This window comes from Primulina tabacum, chromosome 17, assembly GCF_025594145.1.
Source record: "Primulina tabacum isolate GXHZ01 chromosome 17, ASM2559414v2, whole genome shotgun sequence".
Classification (NCBI taxonomy): domain Eukaryota; kingdom Viridiplantae; phylum Streptophyta; class Magnoliopsida; order Lamiales; family Gesneriaceae; genus Primulina; species Primulina tabacum.
Window position 1 is genome coordinate 4,455,231 of NC_134566.1, and position 24,175 is coordinate 4,479,405.

At 36.1% G+C, this 24,175-nt stretch overlaps 1 protein-coding gene and 2 long non-coding RNA genes across 3 annotated transcripts; 1 reads left to right on the top strand and 2 right to left on the bottom strand.

The window, feature by feature from the left end:
• The first annotated feature begins 9,426 nt into the window (after positions 1–9,426).
• On the top strand, positions 9,427–11,835 carry LOC142531451 (uncharacterized). Its single transcript, XR_012816300.1, has 3 exons — positions 9,427–9,684; positions 9,821–9,894; positions 11,612–11,835. It is a non-coding gene; the product is annotated as an uncharacterized LOC142531451 (long non-coding RNA).
• A 9,308-nt stretch (positions 11,836–21,143) lies between these two features.
• LOC142531525 (uncharacterized) lies at positions 21,144–22,011 on the bottom strand. The gene is made up of 3 exons (XR_012816313.1): positions 21,871–22,011; positions 21,491–21,673; positions 21,144–21,384 (listed from the first exon to the last, which is right to left on the bottom strand). It is a non-coding gene; the product is annotated as an uncharacterized LOC142531525 (long non-coding RNA).
• Positions 22,012–22,057: 46 nt separating this feature from the next.
• Positions 22,058–23,354, bottom strand: LOC142531523 (4-hydroxy-3-methylbut-2-enyl diphosphate reductase, chloroplastic-like). Its single transcript, XM_075637683.1, has 6 exons — positions 23,300–23,354; positions 23,050–23,225; positions 22,782–22,835; positions 22,486–22,560; positions 22,302–22,407; positions 22,058–22,218 (listed from the first exon to the last, which is right to left on the bottom strand). The coding sequence occupies exons 2-6, from the start codon at positions 23,137–23,139 to the stop codon at positions 22,100–22,102; spliced, it is 444 nt and encodes a 147-aa protein (XP_075493798.1). The 5' UTR covers positions 23,140–23,225; positions 23,300–23,354; the 3' UTR covers positions 22,058–22,099.
• Between the last annotated feature and the right edge of the window lie 821 nt (positions 23,355–24,175).

Below are 24,175 nucleotides of genomic sequence, written 5' to 3' on the forward strand. Positions count from 1 at the left end.
CCGTGCTAGACATGCCAAGGTGTTGTATGAGTCATGGCTAAGGGCTAGAAGCTAACCACAACCCACCTAACACCATAAATTTGAAAAACCAACTCACACAACAAAACCAGAAAATTGAAACCGAAGGGGCACTTGTCTTTTTTATTTAAAAACCGATGGGACCATGAACCAAGACATGAAAGGTCATCTTGGTCATGTCCTAGACATGCTAAGGATGGGTTCTAACCATGGCTACAGCCCCTAGGGCAGCCAAGGTCCAAACTCTCCCTTAGACAACCAACAAGGAAAAATCGAGACTCATAAATTGCAATAAGAAGAGTTGCTGTCAAAAAGTGTTTTGCTGGGGTGAAAGGGGTCAAACCAATGGACTAATCCCTACCTAACACACCCTATAACATGACCATAAGCAGCCTTGAATGCCTGGAACCGAGCCAAACCGTGAAACCACAAAAACAAGCCAAAACCGTGAAGCATGAAGTGGCCAAAAAATTCTGCGCAGATTTTGTGAAATGATGCTGCCATATTTCGGTTTTTCCTTTAAATCAGGTACATGTGATGTTTAAAAATAATTATAAGACTTGATTGAAGAGTAAAGGAATAACATATACATGCATGAATTTTGTTTTGAAGAAAACAAAAATGATACGAAGACACGACGCGGCGGAGACGGAGTTTTCTTTTCTACCTTTCTCTCTTGTTTTCTCTCTTGTTTGCTAGTTGAAGGCTCACGATTTTCTACTGAATTCTCTCTGAAATTTTGCTGGAATGGTGACGGAGAGTGAATGAGGAAGTTGCAAGATAATTAGAGATTTAAATGGCAAGATACAAACTTTTCTATCCTAGAGATTGTGAGATAAGGAATGATTTGATATCAAGGGATTTGAGGGATATTTGATGGGGTGTGTTGGCCGATTTTTAGTCTAGGTACAAGGTGAAATATTGCTTATTTAATAATTACTTGGTGATTAAAAGGTGGAAGAATTATCTACCAAGAAAAGAATAAGGAAATGAATCAAAATGGTGAGTTACCAAAACAAATTAAATATTATCAAGAGGTGGCCGAAAATTGCAAGATCATGGCGGAAAAATATTGCTTAAATATTGTATTTTAAATCTTTAAAGTTTTATCTACCCATTAAGTATTTAAGTGAATTAAATAATTAATTAGTTTAGGATAGTAATTATCTTGTATGCATGGCTAACTCTTAAATTAAATTTACTAACATGTTAAGTTACATTTTCTTAAATAAAATAAGCCTAGATTAATCTCTCTCAATTGGTCACATATTTTAATTTAGGCTTTTAATTAAATTATTGGACATAAAGAAACTTATTTACTACTTATCTCTAATTAATTAATTAAATCCCTAAACATTATTTTTCATAAAAATAAATTATTCTTTATCTTAAATAAATTCTAGGAATATTTTCTTATCATTAAATTTTATCTTAATACTCCAACTTCAGTCCGGCCTCGCTTATTAATCCGAAAAGATGCAACTAAACTACTGCATAAAATGACTCAACAAATTTAAAGAAAAGAATTTAAATCCTCATGCATAAAAATCATTTTAATTTAAATAATAGTAATTATGCATGGCTTATACGTAGTCTGATTTAACGGGTTCTACATTGACGTTAAAGAAGTGTTGGCTGGAAGGTGCTGCCTTTAGTCGTATCTAGGAGTTCAGTTTAGGCAGTAGTATAAGTCCTAGCTGAGTGGTTTGTACAAGGTATTGTATAAATCAAAGTATTCTGGTGGATTTTACCCGTGGCGGTAGAAGGGGTGACATAGGAGCAGTTGAAATTTTCGAACATCCATAAACATATATAGTGTATTTAACTGATTAACTGTTGTTTTCAAATTGTTTGGATCAGTTAGAGTATTCGTCAGTTCTGTTGTCACCATAACTGAACTGAAGAATAGAAAAACTAATCTGCCTACTTTCAGTTATTAAGTTTACATAAAATGATTTCTAATATGACAGTCTTCTTCACGAAGGATTACTTCGAGTTTCTTCCGCTTGGTTTTAAACCAAACTCGATTTAACTCATCGGTGTTAAAATTCTTAGAACTCGAGCTATTGCAGCTCATTGGAGAATATAGTGTTCGAAGTGTTCTCGAAGGCATTAGCACACTCGATCCTTCACTTCTCATTCTTCTTAGTCAAGGATGTCAAAGGTACTGCAATAGATGAGAATATCTGAATAAATTTGCGATAATAGCCAGCTAGTCCCAAGAAACTGCGAATCTCGGTAACACTTTTCGGTACTGGCCACTCTTTCACTGCTTCTACTTTACTCGGGTTAACTTCAACGCCATCACTAGAAATGATATGGCCTAAGAATGCCACTCTATCAAGCCAAAACTCGCACTTGCTGAATTTTGGATAAAGCTTCCTATCTTGCAGAACTTGCAGTGTTGTCCTCAAATGACGACTCTGCTCCTCTTTATTCTTTGAATAGATCAAAATATCATCAATGAAGACTATAATAAACTGATCCAGATACGGCTGAAATACGCGATTCATGATATCCATGAAGATCGTTGGCGCATTATTCAGACCGAATGACATGACCATAAACTCGTAGTGCCCATATATAGTTCTGAAAAATGGCTTATGAACATCGGAATTTTTCACTTTCAATTGATGGTACCCAGAACGAAGATCAATCTTAGAAAATATCGATGCTTCTTGCAACTGATCAAATAAATATTAAATTCTTGGTAGAGATATTTATTCTTGATAGTGACTCTATTCAGCTCTCGATAATCGATACAGAGTCACATACTGCCATCTTTCTTCTTCACAAATAATACCGGTGCGCCCCATGGAGAATAACTAGGGTGAATAAAACCCTTATCTAGCAATTCATGGATTTGATCTTTTAATTCTTTCATTTCAGCGGGTGCTAGACGATAAGGTGCTTTAGATATTGGTACTGTGCCCGACATTACTTCAATAGAGAATTCCACCTCACGGTCAGGCGGAATGCCAGAAACGTCCTCGGGAAAGACGATAGGAAAGTCTCTGACATTATCAACATCCTCCAACTTCTGACTGATAGGAGCATGTGCAGTAGTGGCACATGCTAGAAAATCTTGGCATCCACGTCTAATAAGCTTCCTCGCACACAGACAAGAGTTAATGTGCGGCATTTGCTTGTTCCTCGTCGCCTTGAAGACAAAAGATTTACCACTAGGCGGTCGAATAGACACTGATTGCTGAAGAAAATCAATCAAAGCTCCATTCGCGGATAACCAATCCATACCAAGTATGATATCAAATTTAGGCATAGAGAGTACAATAAGATCTGTTCGAACCACATCTCTGCATAAACGAAGCTCCAGATTTTTCACAATGACGTGAGCATTTGATCACCGGAAGGAATAGAAACTTTGAAACCCAAAGCCATATCTTCAAGATTAATATTTAGTCGCTTGATGAAGGTTTCAGATATGAAGGAATGTGTAGCTCTCGAGTCTAGTAGTGCATAGGTTGCTACACCTTGAATGATAATCCTCCCTGCGGCGAAAACGTCTTTTAAATATTTTCGCGTTGAAGCTTAAGGAATTTATATCATTATTCTCCCAGAGTTCTGTGAAGATTACGCGTTGAGCTTAAGCATTTCTTGAAAAATTGCATTTTAGCCCTTCAATTTTTTGAAATTTGCATTTTAGTCCTCAAATTTTCGAATTGTTGCAATTTAACCCTTATATTTTCGAAAATTCTACATTTTTATCCTTAATTCTCGGAAATTGCATCTAATTCCCTAGCTTTCGATTAATTGCATTTCGGTCCTTATTTTTCGAATTTTTTGTATTTTGGTCCTTGAATTTTCGAATTAGTCCTTAATAATTCGGTAATTGTCATTAAGCCCCTTATCTTTCAAAAATTGCACATAGAACCCTATAAAATTTCGAAAACTCCCAAAAACCCTTATTTAAGATTTTTCTTTATTTTTGGCCCTAAAGCTATTGTTTGGAATTATTTCATCTTTCACATAAAAAAAGGCACAAAATCAACACCACTTCTATGATTTCTAAAATAATATCTTAAATCCCAACTAAGGTAGAGCATGCAACCTAATTTCCACTAAGTTAATCTTGATCCCAATTTAATTCTAATAACCAATTTAACATTTCATACAAATAAGAGCAATATAAAAATGTTAAATGACTAGGTTACCCGTAATAAGCGTATTGTCTGCCTCCTCCTCAGCTTCTTCAGCATTTATAACATATGCTCTTCCAACAGTAGGTGCATTCTTCTTCAGGCAATCAGCAGCTTTGTGCCCTTCATCCTTGCATATGAAGCATCTAAAAGATCCCCACATGCACTTGCCATAGTGTAAACGATTGCACTCCTTGCATGGTTGCCTATCAGCAGACTTAGGTGCTCCAGGATTTGGTGGATTTTGTGGTCCTTGCTTCTTGACTTGTCCTTGGGGCTTTTGAGGCCCTGGAGGTCTAGGAGGACCCGTATATGGCTTCTTGTTTGGCTGATTGTGTTGTTGGTGCTGTTGTCTCTTGCGCTGCGCATCATAATCAATCTCTTTTAACGCTTGCTCGGCTTGAAAAGCATAGGCAATCGCAGTAGCATAATCTATAGGACGCAACATCATAACATCACGACGAATAACAGGTCGTAAGCCATCAAGAAAATGTCTCAACTTCTCAGCAGCGTCCCTAGCAATAAGGGGTAAAAAGTGACAACCCCTATCGAATTTCCTCATTAACTCAGCAACAGTCGAGTCTCCCTGATGGAGGCTCATAAACTCCCTCTTCAGTCGCCCTCTAACATCAGCAGTAAAATATTTCTCGTAGAATATCTCTTTGAATCGAGCCCAAGTAAGAGTACGATGTCGACGCCATGCTCAGCTCCTTCCCACCATAAAGAAGCATTATCCCTAAGCATATATGTGGCTCACCTCACACAGTCAGCATCCCCATATTCAGATATTGGTAGTGTGCCTCGAGTGCACGAATCCAAGCCTCTGCAGAAAAAGGATCGGTGGTGCCAGAAAATTCCTTCGGCGCTAGCCTCAGGAACTCATCAAAAACATCGTGTTGTAGCCTAGGAGCATACTGAAACTGCTCAAAGAAACGAGCCATCCCCTCCAAAGCACGAGTAGCAGCATCCCCATTAGGAGGTGGGGGTGGATTCCTTTGACGGTTCACACTGTTCTCATCTTGATTCTCAATAACATGGGCACGTGTGGGAGGCATTTTATCTGAACGTTTTCCAAATTCTAACGTAACCAACATGCATTTAAATCTAAGTTTCTAATCATGCTGCATATTCTAATTCATTTTAGCATTTTAAGCATATAAAGCATATGTCCTCAAAAAGCTAGTAAGCATGTGACGTGAACATATATTTCATGTAATCATGCATGTAACATCATATTAAATCATATAAAGCATGTAAAACTTACAGATTTGAGGCTTGATGACTAATCTTCTCGGCGCTGATGATGGCACAACCCTTTACAGAACCTGACTCTGATAATAACTGAAACGTCTGCTATTCGTTTTGTTAAAAAGTACTAAAAAATTTTTTTTAAAAAAAACCTCTCATGATTTCGGCCAACACATATTCAAAGATATAAAATATTTTTGACACCTTTTTAAAATAAACCAACCAACTCATAATTGAAAAATCAAAGTAAATAATTCAAATCGTAAAATCGTCAAACGTTTACCAAACCTAAAAGACAATAAAGTGGAAAAATATAGCTCATACTAAACCTCTCAAAATCTCTCAAAAACATAAATAAATAGTCGTAAATCTTTAACATAAACATAAATGTAATTGCAGAAAATAGAAGCGCTGGTCCTCGGGTCATGTGCACCTCCAGTCCAGTCAGATCAGGCATCCACGCCTCCCTCAACAATATTATCATACTCACCTGCGTCAATCACACTTAGTAAGTCTAAATACTCAACACATCGTATTCTTGATAAAAAATACTATGTATAAAATCACAAGCAACAATGAAAATACTTTTACGTAAAAATAATATTTTCATGACATGCATAAAGTAAAAATTTTCATATTTTCATAAACGTATCCATGTTATCATCAACATATTCATATCCATCATAAACATAATCATATTCGGTGAATTCAGATCGTTGATTGTGACTTTCGTATTCGTATTAGGGCGATGGATCCATCTACATGTAAACATAGTACTGGGCGGCGGGGACACCAGGGACACTCTCACCCGTCAACTGAGCATTGGCCTTACGTATTAACATATCATCGTATCACGTGTCATCGTATTAGTCAAAATCCCTTCCCATCCTTCAACATATTATCATCACTTTAAAAAAAATCATGCATATACGTATCGTTTTTATTTTTAGAAACCAAGCATGCAACATGTCTTTTAATGTCAAAATTTTATCATAAAATTCCATAAACATTTAAAATAAGTATATTAACATATAAAACAAGATTCAGAGCACTGTCATGATGTTATTAATTTTCAGGTGTAAAATGATCGTTTTACACCTAGACGTAAAATTTCACGTTTTTGACTTTTTTTCATTTCATTGACTCTAACATGTCCCAAATAATTATTTAAGCTTAAATTAAATTTTTCATAATTTTATTTAGCTTAAATGCTAGAATTTTTAATTTATCTTTAATTATTCGTTTTTAATGCGTTTTAATCCCGAATAATTTCAAACATTAATATAAAATTCCTAAATTCAAAACTTAGATATGTTATATTATTTTAGCCCTCGTGAACCACAACTCGACCCTCGTGAGGCTTGTTTCGATTAATTTGTTCATTGAAACTCCTAACTTGACTCATAAACATTAACCCCGAGCCATTATACTATTTTCTCGAGCCACCCTCGAACCATGCTGAACTAATCCCTGACCAACCCCTCTAGACACCCTCATGGACCCTTGGAACCCACGGACTTGACCCCAGCCACAGAAACCGAAGCCCCAACTCCAGCTCTTGCATGGCCGAGAACCCCTTATGACAAGGACTCTTGTTTGTGCGCCTAGGACCTAACCCACCGAGCCAGCCCTTGACCCAGCCCTTCAAGCACCCTCCTAGGACCCAAACCCCTTGACCTAGCCCAGCCCGAGCCCCTTGTCCAAGCCCCTGGCTCCTTCCAAGTCTGCCCAACCATCGCGTGATGCGCGCTTCTTCTCGGGTGGGAGTCCTAGCTTGCTAGGACTCCTCCCAGCCCCTAGTGTTCGAGTCCTAGCATGGCTAGGATTCTTCCCTCGACTCAACCACGACCATGGCTAGCCTTGGTCCCAAGCCAAGTACCCATGGCCGAAACCGAACCCTCCACAATACCATGACAACAACGTTGTACCAGTTTTCATATTTTCATGTTGTGCAACATATGGGTGGTGTTCTTAGGACCCTAACTCGTTTAAAAGCATGCTTGTTCAATCCCTAACTTATGGCAGCCCCTTATACATCATACAAACATGATTTTGAAACAAATACCAAGTTTTAAAAATTTATGTTTATGTAAAAACGAAAATAAATAAAAATGTCACTTATTTTTCAAACAAAACATGATGAAATTCATATATATTAGGGTGTGATAGATGTTTGAAGGAAAGAAATATGCGTGCCTTTGCGTTTTTACGCACAAAAACGAAGCGACGATGCGAAGAACGGCGACGTAGAGAGCTGAATTGCTTCTTCAAAAACTGAAGCTTCCCTTGACAAATCTCGTGTGTGTATAGTGCATAAGCTGGTGGAGAGAATTTTAATTGTATTGGGGAGGTGGGCGTGGGATTTGGAGGGTTTAGGGTCAAAATTACATATTAAATACTTAATTAAGCCACTAATAAGGGTTAGGCTCATTAAGAAAGTTAATTAGGTTCATTAGTGCTTAATTAAAATATTAAAAATTATTTTGAGTAGAAAAGTTTGTGAATTTATTAGCCTGGTTGCCAACATGTTCGTATTTTTTTTTGAAAAACTAACACTGATAAAATTTACATCCCGACGTATAAAATCACCTCAAAACTCCTTATTTTCAAAAACAGGAAAAAACATCAACCTTATTTTAAATAATTAAAAACAGTTATTTAATAAAAACATTTTTTATTTTCAGCCATCGGTCTCCGTTCTTCGATCGCAACTCGAATAACCCTTAAAATTACATTTTAATGCATGTAAGTAGAAAAATTACTAAAACCTCGTATAAACATGTCACATAAGCAATTAATATCAATTAATTAATCATTTTTCATATTTTCTAGATTTGCATGCAGTTGGATTACGTCTTTTTAATTTTTGGACCTTACAGTTGTCTTTGATAATTTGTGCATTAATCTTCAGTTTTATGCAACTATCAATTTGCATATTTTAGATCAGTTACGATCAATCTTTCAAGTGTTCAGTTTGTCAAACATCCGAAATTTAGTTTCCAACAGAATATTTGAAAGAATAGATGGTAGATTGAAGATGAATCAAGAGAGTTTGTTGAAGCTCGAGATGACCTTTTATAGCTGATTTGCAACATCTAGATTCGAACGACTATAATACAATCGCATCAAGACCATATCAAAAATAATATTAGATGTCATGTGTCATACGTCTTATTCCAAAAACAATATGAAGCAATAAATGCTTGCAATACTAACATTCAACGACCAAAATATTTTTTGTCTGTAATATCTGAACATTCTCTAATATTTAGATTTGCTGATAAAATGTATTCAATAGTTAAAGGAAAAAATCCAATGTAATACAGCCATCGATCCTTATTCAATAGACAATAAAAGTTATCTGATAATTCAGTGAATTCTTCGGTAGACCTTGGAGATATTAATAGAACTTCTGATAATTGCGCGATGGGTCTGCTGAATTGCGGTTGACTGTAAATGCTTGTTTCCTAATTGTATTTCTTCCGTGATTTTAGTTGACTTTGGGAAAATCACTAAAACTTCACATACAAGAAAATATAGATTCAGTCACACTCAAAATAAAATGGTTTTATGAAAAACAGTTGTATTTTTCTTTTTAACAACGGTTTTTATGAAAATCGTTGTCTTTGAGCATTTTTCTGATCAAAGACAACATGGATCAAAGACGACGATTTATCAAAATTAGTTGTCTATGAGCAGGTTTTTTGGGGCTTCGACAACTGTTTTAGTCAACCGTTGTGGATTATTGTTGTTTATATTGTAAAAGACAATATTTTTTATAAACCGTTGTTTATGTGCGTTTTTTTAAAGATCTAAGAAAACGGTTTTTTGAAACGTTATCTTTTTGTATTCTTTAATATGTTCAAAGACAATGGTTGTAATAAACTGTCGTCTATTAGCTTACTATTAAAGATCAAAGTTAATAGGTTTTGTAAAACCGTTCTTTGATTTTTTTTAACCAAAAATTGTAGCGAATATTATCTTTTAGGATATGATCCCGACCCCCAATTTTCTCATACCCTAGCCGTCGGATTTTCTCTTCTTCAACGCTTCACCACCCCGGATACGGATAGTTTCAAGGCAAAGCTTTCTTTGTTAGTGTTAATTGGGAATGTTCTACACACTTGAGTTCTTTGGTTTTCACCACAGAGTAGTGAAGATTGGGTGGTGAGAAAAGTTGTGGTAGATGTTTTACAGAAAGCGGATGCCATGGCGGAAAGGAAGTTGTGTCGCTACTTTGGAGAGCAGAATATTTGACAAGGCAACAAATTTTTACATTATTTTTTACCCTCAGAATTTGATTTAATTATCGTATTATATAAATTTATAACTGCAAAACTGAAAATATTGATAATGTGGAATAATTTAAAACATTGGGACATGTAAAACTTGTGAAGGAGTTGATGAATCACGCATTGGAGAGGTGGAGAGATTGTTCCTGATGTGTTGGAAGAGGTGACATCCCCTAATGGTAATTTAGAAATTGTTCATATTCCAGCACAACTTTTTATATCTCGTTTTGTGTTAAATTTCCATACAAGGTTTGAATTTGAGCACGATACTCAGAATTTCATTGCATTCAGATGGTTGAATTTTCCGAATTTGGCTGTTTAATTGTGCATAATTTTTGTGCTTGAACTTCACTTGTATTTATTGAGTTTTTTTTTCAGATCAAAGACTCGAAATTGTTTGTTAAAATAGTTATGTACCTGTGTATAATATCAAAATAATTATTATATGTGTGAGAGTTTTGAATATGATAAATTTATAAATATAAAACATATCACTATACTTGAATTATGTCTATACCATGCCCTGTATTTTTCCTTTTTTCAAGTTTATTTTCAATCTTTTCTCTAATATGAAATGCATAAATGTTGTTTTTCCTGAAGATATAATATTTTCAAAGCCATGGGTTTTTCCTTGAGCAAATATTGTTTATGCTGTATTATTTTCCTTCTTTTGGCAATATTATGGACATATCTGCTTACTTCTTGGCTTCAAAAGTTGTACGAGACAAGGGTATTCCTATATTGAAGGAGTTGGAGTATTACTTGACGATCTTAAGAAAAATGGATTTGAAATCTGCGCTTTCACTAATTATCCTATGTGGTATGTTTAAATACTAAAAATCTAATAAAAAAATGATGAAGCTCTAATGACTGAATCCTTATTTTGAACGAAGTATTAATTAAGAGATGATTAAAGAGTTGCTAATTAAATATTATTAAGAAATTGATAATTCGGGATCAATCTGTTGGGTTCTACCGAATTTAAAATGAACAACCCAACCTACTTCAGATTTCATTATCCCGAGAATTCTAACTTGACGAATGGGATTATGACACGTGGCAGATAAGATTGATTCGGATTTTCTGAAATATTCCGGATGCAGCCTATAAATGAAAGCTGAATTCTTTTGTTTCCTACACCGTTTCCTTCAGAGAGAGTTCTAGCCATATACATTAGGTTTTCTAGTCAGTTTCTAGGGCACTTTGGTATCGGGAAGTTTCAGAGCTAGTATCGACTCGAGGGGGGGTCGGTGAACTGGGATCGAGACATCATCAGCGGGCTGACGACGGACACATGTATAATCCAAAAGCTTTTAGGAAGAAATTTGAAGCATGTTTGGTAATTCAGGATCTGATTTGATAGTGATTTCATATTGTTGGTATTGTCTAGGTTCAGAGCTTTCTGTCAGATTGTTTTAGTGAGGTACGTGATGTACTGACTGAGATATCCAAGCATAGTATACACACTTATATGCTGCATGATACATGTTTTACTGTTTTGGCATATTATGCATGACATATCATGTTGAGCCTGATATCTTTTGAGATATACCTCATTTTTTGGGGCCGCTCATCCCTATTCTGTATTGTGGACGATGAGACATCGAGAGCTACAATGTCCGACGGGACCCGCTGGCTCTGATGACCTGAAAATTGTAGGTTCACGTCTTGATGATGAGTATGGGAGCCAAAACATGCCTAGGGCAGATCAGAGACTACACACTCAGGCACTTCTAGACTAAGCATGAGATTCTTGACTTGATCCTTGATATCCAATCATAATGCATTTCGCATGCATCATATCAGTTTGTATACTCGTACATTCTCGTATTGGGCGATTGTCACTTACGTCCTTGTTTTCATCTTGGACACCCCATTCCACGGGACCGGTCTTAGGTTGGATGGTTCGGACGGCCAAGGCAATGGCTAGAGCAGTTGGGTTTTCGGTGGTGATCCAGTAGAGGTTTTATGTGGTTTACCATTTTCTCATTCAGAATTATGTTTTCGTTATGGTTGTATTGATGTTTAAGACTGCTATTATTGTTCTGTTTTAGTTTGGGTTGTAAGATGATTAAGTTATTTTGTTTCCGCTGTTTAATTGTTGTTATTAAGTTTAATGTTGCATGATGCACACATATAAGTATATATAAAGCATGAATGATGAGAAAAGAATGATATAAAATGTGCCTTAGCGTAGAACAAAAGCTTGAAGATATGCGCGTGGGACGTGAACTGGAGAGGCGGGGGAGGAGTTTTCTTGAAGAAACTAAGAGAGCCGTGACTTGCAGCGGAAAGGGGAAGGAGATGCTGCTGAAAACTCACGTGAAGGAGCTGCTAAAAGTGAGGTGGGCGGCCAATCACTAGAAAAGAGTTTAGGGTTTATTTTATATGGTAGTTAAGTTACTAATGGGCCCTAATTAAAAGTTTAAATGGATAAAAAAGGTTTTGAGCCCACTAATTAATAAATTAAACCCAACAAGCCCAAACACACTCCCGAAAAATATTTCATTTAGGTACGTTTTTGAAAATATTGCTCGAGCTCTCAAAAAGTTCTCCGATTCGTTAGAATTTGCGTACCGGTTAAAAATATAACCCGACGGGTAAAAATACCCAACCAAGGCTTATTTTAAAAAACACCCTTAAAACACTTCATATTAATTAATTAAAATTAATCATGTAATAAAAATATTTTCCTGATAAATCCTCGGTCTCCGTTACTCGTTCGAGCGCGAAATGCAACTTAAAAGCCATTATGCATGAACTTTAAATAAACCAAGAATTAACACACAAATTAATGAAATAAACATGCATTTAATGCTTAAAAAAATTTAAATAAAATACCAAAGAAATTTAATAATAAATTTGCATGCATGTGGTTCACGTGGTCCTTCAAATTTTCGTGACGTTACAAAAAGTTTTTTGAAGTTAAATGTCATTTATGCTTAAAGTTTCTCAAAAAGAGATTATTATATGCTACATGATTAGAAGCTTAGATTTAAATACATGTTGGTTACGTTTAGAATTTGGAAAACGTTCAAATATAATGCCTCCTAGACGAGCACCTAATACCGATAGGCAAGTTGAGACTAATGAGGATTGTCAAGGGAATGCACCCCCACCTCCTAATGAGGATGCTGCTACTCGTGTTCTAGAGGGTATGACACGTTTCTTTGAGTAGCAGGCTCAGCATGCTTCGAGGCCACAGCACGACATGTATGATCAGTTCTGGAGGCTGGCCCGAAGGAATTTTCTGGCACCACCGATCCATTTGCTGCTGAGGGTTGGATTCGATCTTTTGAGGTGAATTTCCATTATCTAAATATGGGATATTTTAACCGAGTTAGGTGTGCTACATATATGCTGCGAGATGACGCTTTTCTTTGGTGGGAGGGAGCTGAACATGGAGTAGATCTAGCCACCCTCACTTGGATGCAATTCAAAAACATCTTCTATGAGAAGTATTTTACTGCTGACGTCCGTATATGATTGAAGAGGGAGTTCATGGCTCTCCGTCAGGACACGACTGTGGCTAACTTTTGTTAGGAAATTTGATAGGGGTTGTCACTTTGTACCCCTTATTGCTAGGGATGCTGCTGAGAAACTAAGTCACTTCTTGGATGGCTTACGACCTACTATACGCCGTGATGTGATGTTGATGTGACTGACGAATTATGCAGCTGCCACTGCTTGTGCATTCCAAGCTGAGCAAACCTTGAAGATATTGATTTTGAGATGCAATGCAAGAGGCAACAACACTAGCATAATTCTCAGCCGAATAAGTGACAATTTACGGGACCTACGAAAGCTCAAGGGCAACAAAAGCCCCAAGGACAATGGAAGAAGCTGGGGCAACAGAAGCCACCACAGTCTGAAGCACCAAAACCCGAAGAGGGGCCACTATGCAAAGAATGCAACCGCTTACACTATGGTAAGTGCATGTGGGGAACATATAGGTGATTCATATGCAAGGAGAAAGGACATAAAGCGGCTGATTTCCCGAAGAAGAAAGGACCGACTGTGGACAGAGCTTTTGTGATGCACGCTGAGGACGCCGAGGAAGAGCAAGGCACGACTTTAATCACTTGTAACCTAGTTTAACATTTTTATATTGCTTTTATTTCATGAAATGTTAAATTTGTTAGTGGACTTGATTGGGATAATGAAGAACTTAGAGAAAATTAGGTTGCATGCTCTACCTTGGTTGGATTTAAGGGATGACTTTGAAAATTATAGAAATTGAGCATAAAATGTAAGCCTTGATAATGTAAAGGAATGAATTGAACAAAAGTATAAATTTTAAGGCTTAAAATTGGGGGGAAAAAAAATGAGATTTTGGGATGTTTTTGACTTAATTCGAAATCTTAGGGACCAAAGTGCAAAAAAACAAAAATTAAGGGCTAAATTGCATGGGGTCGAGATTTCAATGGCTAAATCAGAATTTTTAAGAGTCCAGGGACTTAAATTAAGGGAACTAAAAAGTTCAAGGGTAAAATCTGGAATTTTCGAAAATTCCAGGACAAAATTGTAAACTTTAAAAAGTTTAGGGGCTGTTTTGCAAAGCCTCGATAAATGGAGGCTGTTTCTCAATTTCTAGAGTCCTAGGGATCAAAACAATGATGTTTGAGATTTTAGAGCCTGAATTGATTGGATTCGAATTTTATGGGGCTAGAACGTAAATTTTTGAAAAATAAAGGACCAAATTGAAGAAAATTTGAAACTTTATGGTTGCAAATGTAATTTCCAAAAATATTTGGGTCAAAATTGAAATTTTCGAGAATCTTGGGTAATTAATGATAGAAATACCTTAAGTTTCATCACGATTGGATTTGATAGTATATTCGTCGCAGGGAGGATATTCATTTTAGGTGTAACGACCTACGCATTGCTGGATTCGGGAGCTACACACTCATTCATATCCAAGACATTCGTTAAGAGACTAAAGATTAAACCCGAGGATATGGGATTGGGCTTCAAGGTTTCTATTCCTTCTGGTGATCAAATGGTCACTTCGAGCATCGTGAAGAATCTGGAGCGTCGTTTGAACAAAGATGTGGTTCGGGCAGATCTTATCGTACTCCCAATGCCTGACTTCGACATCATTCTTGGCAAGGATTGGCTATAATTGAATGGAGCTTCGATAGATTTTCGGCAGAGGTCAGTGTCTATTCGACCGCCCAGCGAGAAATCTTTTGTCTTTGAGGTAGCGAGGAACAAGAAAATGCCGCACATCATCTCCTGCATTTGTGCAAGAAAACTTATGAAGCGAGGCTGCCAAGCTTTCCTAGCATGTATTACTTCAGCACATGTACCAGTCACTCAGAAGCTAGAGGATGTTGAGGTTGTTAGAGACTTTCCTAGAGTCTTTACTGAGGATATTCACCGGACCGAGAGGTAGAATTTTCTATTGAGTTGATGTTGGGCACTGTGCCAATTTCTAAGGCACCCTATCGTCTAGCACCCGCCGAAATGAAAGAGTTGAAGGATAAAATTCAAGAGTTGCTGGACAAGGGTTTTATTTGCCCTAGTTGTTCTCCGTCGGGCGCACCGTTATTATTTGTAAAGAAAAAGGATGGTGTATGCGACTCTGCATTGATTATTGATAGTCACGATCAAGAATAAGTATCTATTGCCTAGAATCGAAGGCTTATTTGATCAATTACAAGGAGCATCGATTTTCTCGAAGATAGATCTTCGTTCGGGATAATATCAGCTGAAGGTGAATCAGTATGATGTTCATAAGACGGCTTTTAGGACTCGATATGGGTACTATGAGTTTATGGTCAAGCCATTTGGGTTGACCAATGCGCCAACAATCTTCATGGATCTCATTAATCGCGTATTTCAGCCGTATCTGGATCAATTCATCATAGTCTTCATAGATGACATTCTGATTTACTCAAAGAGCCGAGAGGATCATAGTCAGCACTTAAGAATGACGCTAAAAATATTGCAACATAGAAAGTTATACGCTAAGTTTAGCAAATTCGAGTTTTGGTTCGAGAGAGTGGCATTCTTAGGCCACATTATTTCTAGAGAGAGACTCGAGGTTGATCCGAGCAAAGTCGAGGCAGTTAAAGAATGGCCAGTACCAAATATCATAATCGAGATCCGTAGCTTCTTGTGTCTAGCTGGATAATACCGGAAGTTTATTCAAGGATTCTCTACTATCGTGGTACCCTTGACCGCCTTGAAAAAGAAGAATTCGAAGTTTATTTGGGGATCCTAATGCCAAGGAAGTTTTGAGAAGTTGAAGCAAGCTTTGGCTACAACGCCAGTTTTGTCGATGCCATCAGGGCAAGAAGAGTATGTTCATTATACGGATGCTTCGAAGCTTGGTTTAAGCACAGTATTGATGCAAAATGATCGAGTGATAGCTTATACATCTAGACAGTTGAAGGTTCATGAGAAGAATTACCCGACTCATTACCTCGAGCTCGCAACAGTAGTATTTGCTCTCAAAATTTTGAGACATTACTTATATAGAGAGAATTGCAAGATTTTCACCGACCATAAAAGTTTGATGTATTTTTTCACCCAAAAAGAATTTAACATGAGGCAACGAAGATGGCTTGAATTGGTAAAGGACTATGACTGCAATATTAGTTACCATTCGGGAAAAGCTAATGTAGTTGCAGACGCTTTGAGTAGAAAGAAATCAGTCATTGCGCAATGGACAGATCAAAGACCATTGCAAGTGGAGATTCAACGATTCGAGCTTGCAATATATTCTTGGAGCGAGGCTTCTAATATTTCTACTATGACAGCACAGTCGATCTTGAGGGATAGAATTCGCGAGGGTCAGTCTTCTGATGAGCAGTTGCAAAAATGGAGGCTAATAGATGAAACTAAGGGTAGGAAGCTGTATTATGAGGAGGATGGCATAGTTTGATACCGAGATCGACTATGGGTTCCTAGTGGCAATTCACTAAGAGAGGTTATTATGAAGGAAGCTCACAATACCCCGTAATCCATTCATCCTAGAAGCACGAAGATGTATAAGGACCTGCATTCATTGTATTGGTGGCCAGGCTTGAAGTGAGACATCTTGCGTTTTTGTGACCGAGTGTTTAACATGCGATCAACTTAAGGCAGAGCATCAGAAACCAACAAGGAAGCTTAAGCCACTTCTTATTCCCGAGTGAAAATGGGAAAATATTACGATGAACTTTGTAGTGGGATTTCCGAGAACTATTAGTGGTTTCAATGCCATTTGGGTGATAGTTGATTGTCTTATGAAATCAGCGCATTTTTTACCTATTAAGACGACATTCACAATGAAAAATTATGCAGATCTGTACATTCATGAGATAGTCCGACTGCATGAGATTCCAGTGTCCATTTTTTCTGACAGAGATCCGAGGTTCACAGCGTCCTTCAGGAAGAGTCTGAAAGGGTGATTCAAATTTTGGAGGATCTACTTCGAGCTTGTGTGATCGATTTCCAAGGAATTGGGAAACCGAAGTTACCTCTAGTGGAGTTCACCTATAACAATAGCTACCAATAGTCTATAGGAATGGCTCCTTATGAGGAACTTTATGGACGGAAGTGTAGATCACCTGTACATTGTGATGAGGTTGGTGAAAGAGGAGAATTGGGTCCGGACTTGATCAAGCAAACAGTGGAGCTAGTAGTCAAAATCTGAGATAGGATGAAGACTACACAAAGCCGACAAAAGAGCTATGCCGATAAGCGACGAAGAGAACTAGATTTTGTAGTAGGTGACCACGTATTAGTGAAAGTAGCACCTATGAATGGTGTTATGAGATTTGCGAAGAAATGCAAACTTAGTCCGAGGTTCGTAGGACCGTTTGAAATTCTGGAGAAGATTGAAATATTAGCCTATAGAGTGGCGTTGCCACCGACGCTAGATGGAGTGCATAATGTGTTCCATATCTCGATGTTGCAGAAGTACATGTCAAATCCTTAACTTGTACTGAATTATGAGCCTCTGACTCCGAATATGTCATACGAGGAAAGACTCATACAAATTCTGGATAGGCAAGAAAGAAGACTCCGATACAAGATTATACAAATTGTCAAATTCAAGTGGCTAAATCACATGGAGGAAGAGGCTACTTGGGAAACTGAGAGGGACATGAGAAGTCGCTACTCGGAGTTATTCGATAATTTTTAATTTTGAGGATGAAATTTCATTTAAGGGAAGGAGGAATTGAAAGGTCCAAAATGTGATAACGTAATCAAACTGCATGCAAATCTAGGGAAAATGGAAAATGATTAATTAAATGGTTTTAAATGCATGAATTAATTATAGTGTGCATGTTTACATGTTTAAAATAGGGTTTTACATTAGAATGCATAAAAGTGTGTTTAAAGGTTATTCGAGACGAGATCGAGGAACGGAGACCATATAAGAGAAAATATTTTTATTAAATAATTATTTTTAATTGTTTAATATATGGTATATTTTAATGGATATTTTCGAAAATAAGATATTTTGAGATGTTTTCACGCATCGAGTCATATTTTAAACTGGTAGTCAATTTTCGATGAAGATAGGGACTTTTTGAGAACTAGACCAATATTTTCACAAACTTTCCTTAGTAAAATATTTTAATTAGTATCTATTGGGCCTGTTATACTAGTTTAATGAAATTAAACTTGCACCATGTATTTTATATAATAAACAAGGCCCTAACATATACACACAATGATGGATCGTGTGAAGGGCACTTGCGAGGGTGCTTCAAACACAATACTCTCAATGAGCTGCAATAGCTCGTGTTCTAAGAATGTAGACACCGATAAATTAAATCGATTTTGGTTTTAAACCAAGCGAAAAATACTCGAACTAATCTTTCGTTAAGAAAACCGATCAATTGAAAGCTTTTAGCTTGTGTAAACTGATCAACTGAAATAAGAGGAATCAGTTTTGGCTTATATCAGTTCAGTTATGGTGAGAACAGAACTGATATCAGCTGAACTGATCAAATCAGTTTAAAACAAAGTTAAGCAGTTAATACACAAGATATGTTTATGGATGTTCGTAGACTTCAACTGCTCTTACGTCACCCTTCCTACCTCCTCGGGTAGGTTCCACTAGAAGACTTTGGTTTATACAACCCTTCGTACAAACCCACTCAGCTTAGGACTTACTCTACTGCCTAACTGAACTCCTAGTCTAGACTGAAGGCAGCACCTTCCAACCAACACTTGTTTAACGTCTGTGTGTCAAAGACTATATACACAAGTTTTACGTCTTTGTGCAAGACTACATACACAAGTTTATTGTCTTTGTGCAAGATTCACTCAGCTAATCTTTAAGCTCTACTCTCTGTATATGTGAGTGATTGTGTGTGCATGTGTGAGAACTAATATATGAATACAACATGAATGTGTTCTCACACACTGACGGAATTGTGCTTCTAGACTAAGCTGATAACATGTTGAAGTATTCCCTCAAATCTGGGCTGGTTGCTTCTTTCTTAAGCTGATATGAATTTGAGCGTGCCCTTTCTTCTTTCCTTTAAATGCACACACTTGGTTGTTTAAGTCTGTTATTTATGGTCTTGATCTTGTATTTATAGATGCAGTGTATGACCGTACATCTAGACTCATCAAATATTTTCGTTGCAGTTTGAATTCGTTACTCGAAATTTGTCTTGTCTTTTGTGACAGTCATTATGGAACGTTTTGGCTTTAAGCTTCTGCTCCAACGTTCATTATTGTACCATGATCGTACAAATGCTTTTATACCCATGTGCACAGCTGGATTCCACTTGATAAGCTTGTCGTGCTCTTCAAACTGATTGGTTCCTAACTGATACTTTGAACTGGTCTTGAACTGGTGCGGTGAACTCAGTTGGCTCGTCAGCTGAACTGATTTCACTGATTCAGTTGGACTCTTCATTAGTTGTACTTTTCATCAGTTGGCCGGGCTTCTGAAGGTCTTCTGTTGAACCACCTATCAACTGAACCATCAGTGAAACTGGTCTTTGATATATCAATTTGACTGGTTCAGGTCAATCAATCAGTTGGCACCTTCAGTTAGCGTCTCGATAGCTTCAGTTTTGTCTTAGTAACTGATCAGGTCGAAGCCTAATCAGTTCCAACTTTTTGCGCACTAAGAAAATAACAAGTTTTGTTAACATAAAAATCAAGATTGCGAACATGAAATGTTTAAACACACAAACTCACACCCCTTGATCAAGATAAAAAATTGTATATTAATTAAATGTTTTATAATATAAATATATAGTTTTTATTTTATTAAATGTTTAAATATTATATGTTTTATAATAAATTGTATAAAATATAAGTTGTTGTGTAATTATAAGTTTTTACTATTTTTTACAGGTTCGATAAAACAAGAATAAACTTGGCATTGCAAATGTGATTAAGATGATTCTTGGACCTATAGAAAGTAGATGTTAATATCTACAATATTGGTGGCAAACATGAGATAAAAATCTTCTCACAAGTGGGATCAAATTAAACAACAATTAAAGTTACCAAAGAAGTGGCAGTTTTATCATGCTCTAGTATTTTGACCATATCTCTCAAATTACTTGGTCAAATGGTTAAAAAAAAATACCACAATTCAAACAACTCAGATATCTACATGTTTTATTTTATGTGGAGAAGAAAATTCGGATGAGAAGATTTTCAAAATTGATGTGTATTAAAATATTAATTTCTTGGAACATCAATGAAGACTTATGTGTAAAAAATAATATTTTATTTGTGGTTGTCTCCCCAAATTTGGCTATAAATAGGAGTGCATTGTAATGTATTGAGATATCCCTCATTTTATGAACAAACACTAGTAGAAAAATCGCTTTTTACTTCGCGTATTCAATGAAGTAATAAGGTAGTTAATTGCCGAAGTATATGGACGTGAAGTAATAGATGTACCTTTTACTTCGCATAATAACCGAAGTTGTATGATTGAAATTACTGAAGTCTTTGGCCGGTTTTTGAAGGAAAACCGGTCCAGAATTGGACCAGTGCCGAAGTAAAAAATGTGTTTTACTTCATCGATTTTTGTAAATAGTGAAGTAATAGACATATATAACTTTGTCTTAATTATTATTTAGCGAAGTAGTTTATAATATTTTACTTCACAATTTACAATGAGTGACGAAGTAATTCATCTGAAAGACTTCATAGTTATGTATTTTAGTGTAGTAATAGACGCAAACAACTTCAAAATTTATCCTATTTGTTGAAGTATTTTATATTATGTTACTTCACAATTTACATTTAGTGACGAAGTAAGTGGTTCGAAAGACTTCAATAATTTATATTTTGGTGAAGTAATTGCGCAAAACAACTTCGTTTTTACATAACAATGGTGAAGTAAATTAATTCTATCACTTCGTCTGATTTCGTATTGATGAAGTAATTGTTAAAAAAAATTCCCAATATATGACTTAATACACTAATATAATTAAATTCATAAATTATCCATCTAAAAATGATGAATATCCACGAATCCACAATTACATATTCATCAATCCACAAATAACCCAAAATTATATCCACAAAACCAAAAGTATATCCAAAAATCCACAATGACAAACAAAATATTTATCCTAACATACACCATCCATTTAAGCACCTACATAGGAGTAGACAAATTCACTCCATTCACTTCTGACCTCACCATATTGAGATTGGTTGTAATATTGGTTCTTGATGCATCCTGCAAACTGAAATTTAAAAAAAAATACATTAGATTCTTCTATTTTAAATAAAAATCGACAGATATATATTTAAAAAGTATTTAAATTGATTGAATCTGTACATATTACATACTCTCTGTAGATACAACAAAGGAAAATCCACGAAGAATAGATCAGCTGCAGCCCACAATCTTTCAAAATTCTCGAGAGTTGAGCAAACTTAGGTTACCTTATCAGGCGTCGATGCACCAGAAGTGACGCCGATTGTGATAGGACCGTCTGGTAGCCAGTTCTCTTTCTCTACCAACTCACCATGCTGTCAAATGCAACTTTAAAATGTTAGAAATAAAAGAACATATTTTGTTATTAGATTTGATTGTTTTAGTTTATTTTTTAGATGATTAAATCTTAAGTTATGCATTCTCTCACTAAATTTGAACATAAAACATGAAAGAATGCTTGTGCACCAGATAGATGATAACGAGATCGAATTGTCAGTAGAAGCGTACGTACATTTAACTTGTAACTTATTTTGTTTCCGGGACCTATCCTTTTCTCGATGTCGACCCAGTAAGAAGGGATTCCACGCTCCTCTGCAATTTCTTGAAGATGCGAAGTGTTGCTTGAGTTCCAACCACCAACGACCAGTATAAGATCCAATCACCAAAACAGAGTCGCTGGAGATAAAAACTCTACGGGTCTTCAAAATCATATCAAGGACAAAAAAGTAGGTATGATATATTTAGAAAAAGGAGAGAGAATTTACTTGAGTTGCATCGCAAATAGTATTGAAACTTATGAAATGGTTGTTAAGATTTTCCACTCCAAACTTGCGCATCACGGTTCTCTCGACTAATTTTCCTGTACGATAAAAGACCAACATCAATTCACATGCCACACAATACTAACATGTTGAGAAACTAAGACACTGGTTTGTAACTAACCAATCTCCTCTGTTTCACCCTTCAACATCGTTGTTTGATTTGCAACACCAACTTTTACAAGGTCTACGTCTGGATCAAAACCCTTGGACACAACATATTTAAATTTCTGCAAAGGAAACAATCTCTGCAAATCTGAATACAGAAAATAAAGTTCAACTTCAGCAGCATAAGATGCTCAGCTTACCTCGAGAAACGCATCCTTGGATGACGAGGATCCATCGAGCTCGCGATTCAAAATATAATCACATACATATGTTGCCTGTAATTATTACAGCATTTATAAAGTCACAACCACATGTAAACTACTTCTACACCAATCTTTTTTAATTTAAAACATCCGTGGTCGATTGACAAAGAATATAGTCAAAATGAAGCACAAAATTAAGCTTACCTCTGCCATATTCTTTCCAGGGAAATATGAACGGCTGAGGTTTAGTTAGAATGCAATGTTTGGTTACGTTAAGTGGAATGGTTTCTCACCTCGCCGCCATTGTCGAGTTTGGAGAGCTCTGCAACTGCTCTTTTTCCACAACCCTGCAGAATAACAATAGAAATGAGATATACGGGCGTGAATTTCTCCGTAAAAAACGAATCTATTAAATAAACGAAGAAAAGAATCGTAAAAAATTTGGAACTATTCAGGATTCAACAATATAGAAGAAATCACTCAAAATGCAAAGGAAACGAAACAAACTCGTTTCTAGCAGATTCTTCAGGGAAAAGGAGTCATAGAGGACTAAAGAAAAACCTGAAACTTTGGGTTTCGTTTTTGTGAACTCTTGTCATTGCTCCGACGAAAAGCACGAGCAGCAGCAAAGAAAACAGAGGCCGCAGCCATTTTTCCGAAGCTCCCATTTCCATTACGCCGACTTTTTCTAAACTCTCTTCCTCTTGCTCTCTGTGTTTTAGTGTGAAAAAAGAAAGCTGAAAAGAGGAGGGAGAACTTTGAGAGAAATGAATTCAGGCGAGGGACAATGAAGAAGAACACTAACCCATACCTAACGGCTTCAGCTCTTTTATACACTGCGACACTTGTAAAAGGTTAATTTTGAAGCGAACAGATCAGCGACGGTTTCTAAAAAGCCATCGCCAATAGCGACGGCTTTTAAAACCCCGTCACTAATAGCGACGGTTAACAACCATCGCTAAATGTTTATATTTTATTTTCCTTTGTTAATCTGCGCGGTTCATCTTATTACTTCAGCATGAAATTATTTTTCTTATTTTTTTACTTCATCAATATTGATATGCCGAAGTAAAATATAATAAAAAAAATATAGTGAAGCCCGTGTTTTTAAACATCCGAAGTAAAATATATTATTTTACTTCGCTTGTGTTATTACTGAAGTTATTGGTAATGTATTACTTCGTAATTTATTATTGCCGAAGTAAAGTCTGCCGAAGTAAAATCCGATTTTTCTACTAGTGAAACCTTTGAGTTCATAATATTTCTCTCTTTGTTTTTCCTTTATTTCTTCATTTAAATATAATTAGCATGTTAAATTCATATTCAAAGTTTTACACTTTGAATAATGAGTAGCTAACTTCCCAAAGTTGAGATGAAAAGGTGAAACTCTTGGCATGATAATAAGGTTATTAAAAGGTAAGAATCTATGTTTTATATTATTTAATCATTATTTATTGTTTATGTTATATTTATTTCTTTAAGTATTATTATACCCTACTTATAAGTGGGAGTTTTGATTTATTGTTGCTATATGTTACACTAAATTTTTGGAACCATTTAAATGTTAGTTTGATGTTACCAACCATTTAAAGTGGATGCCTTGATTTATTATATATGAATATATCATAATATTAATTTCTTGGTACCATTTAAATGTTTGTATGGTTTTACCAACCATTTAAAGTGG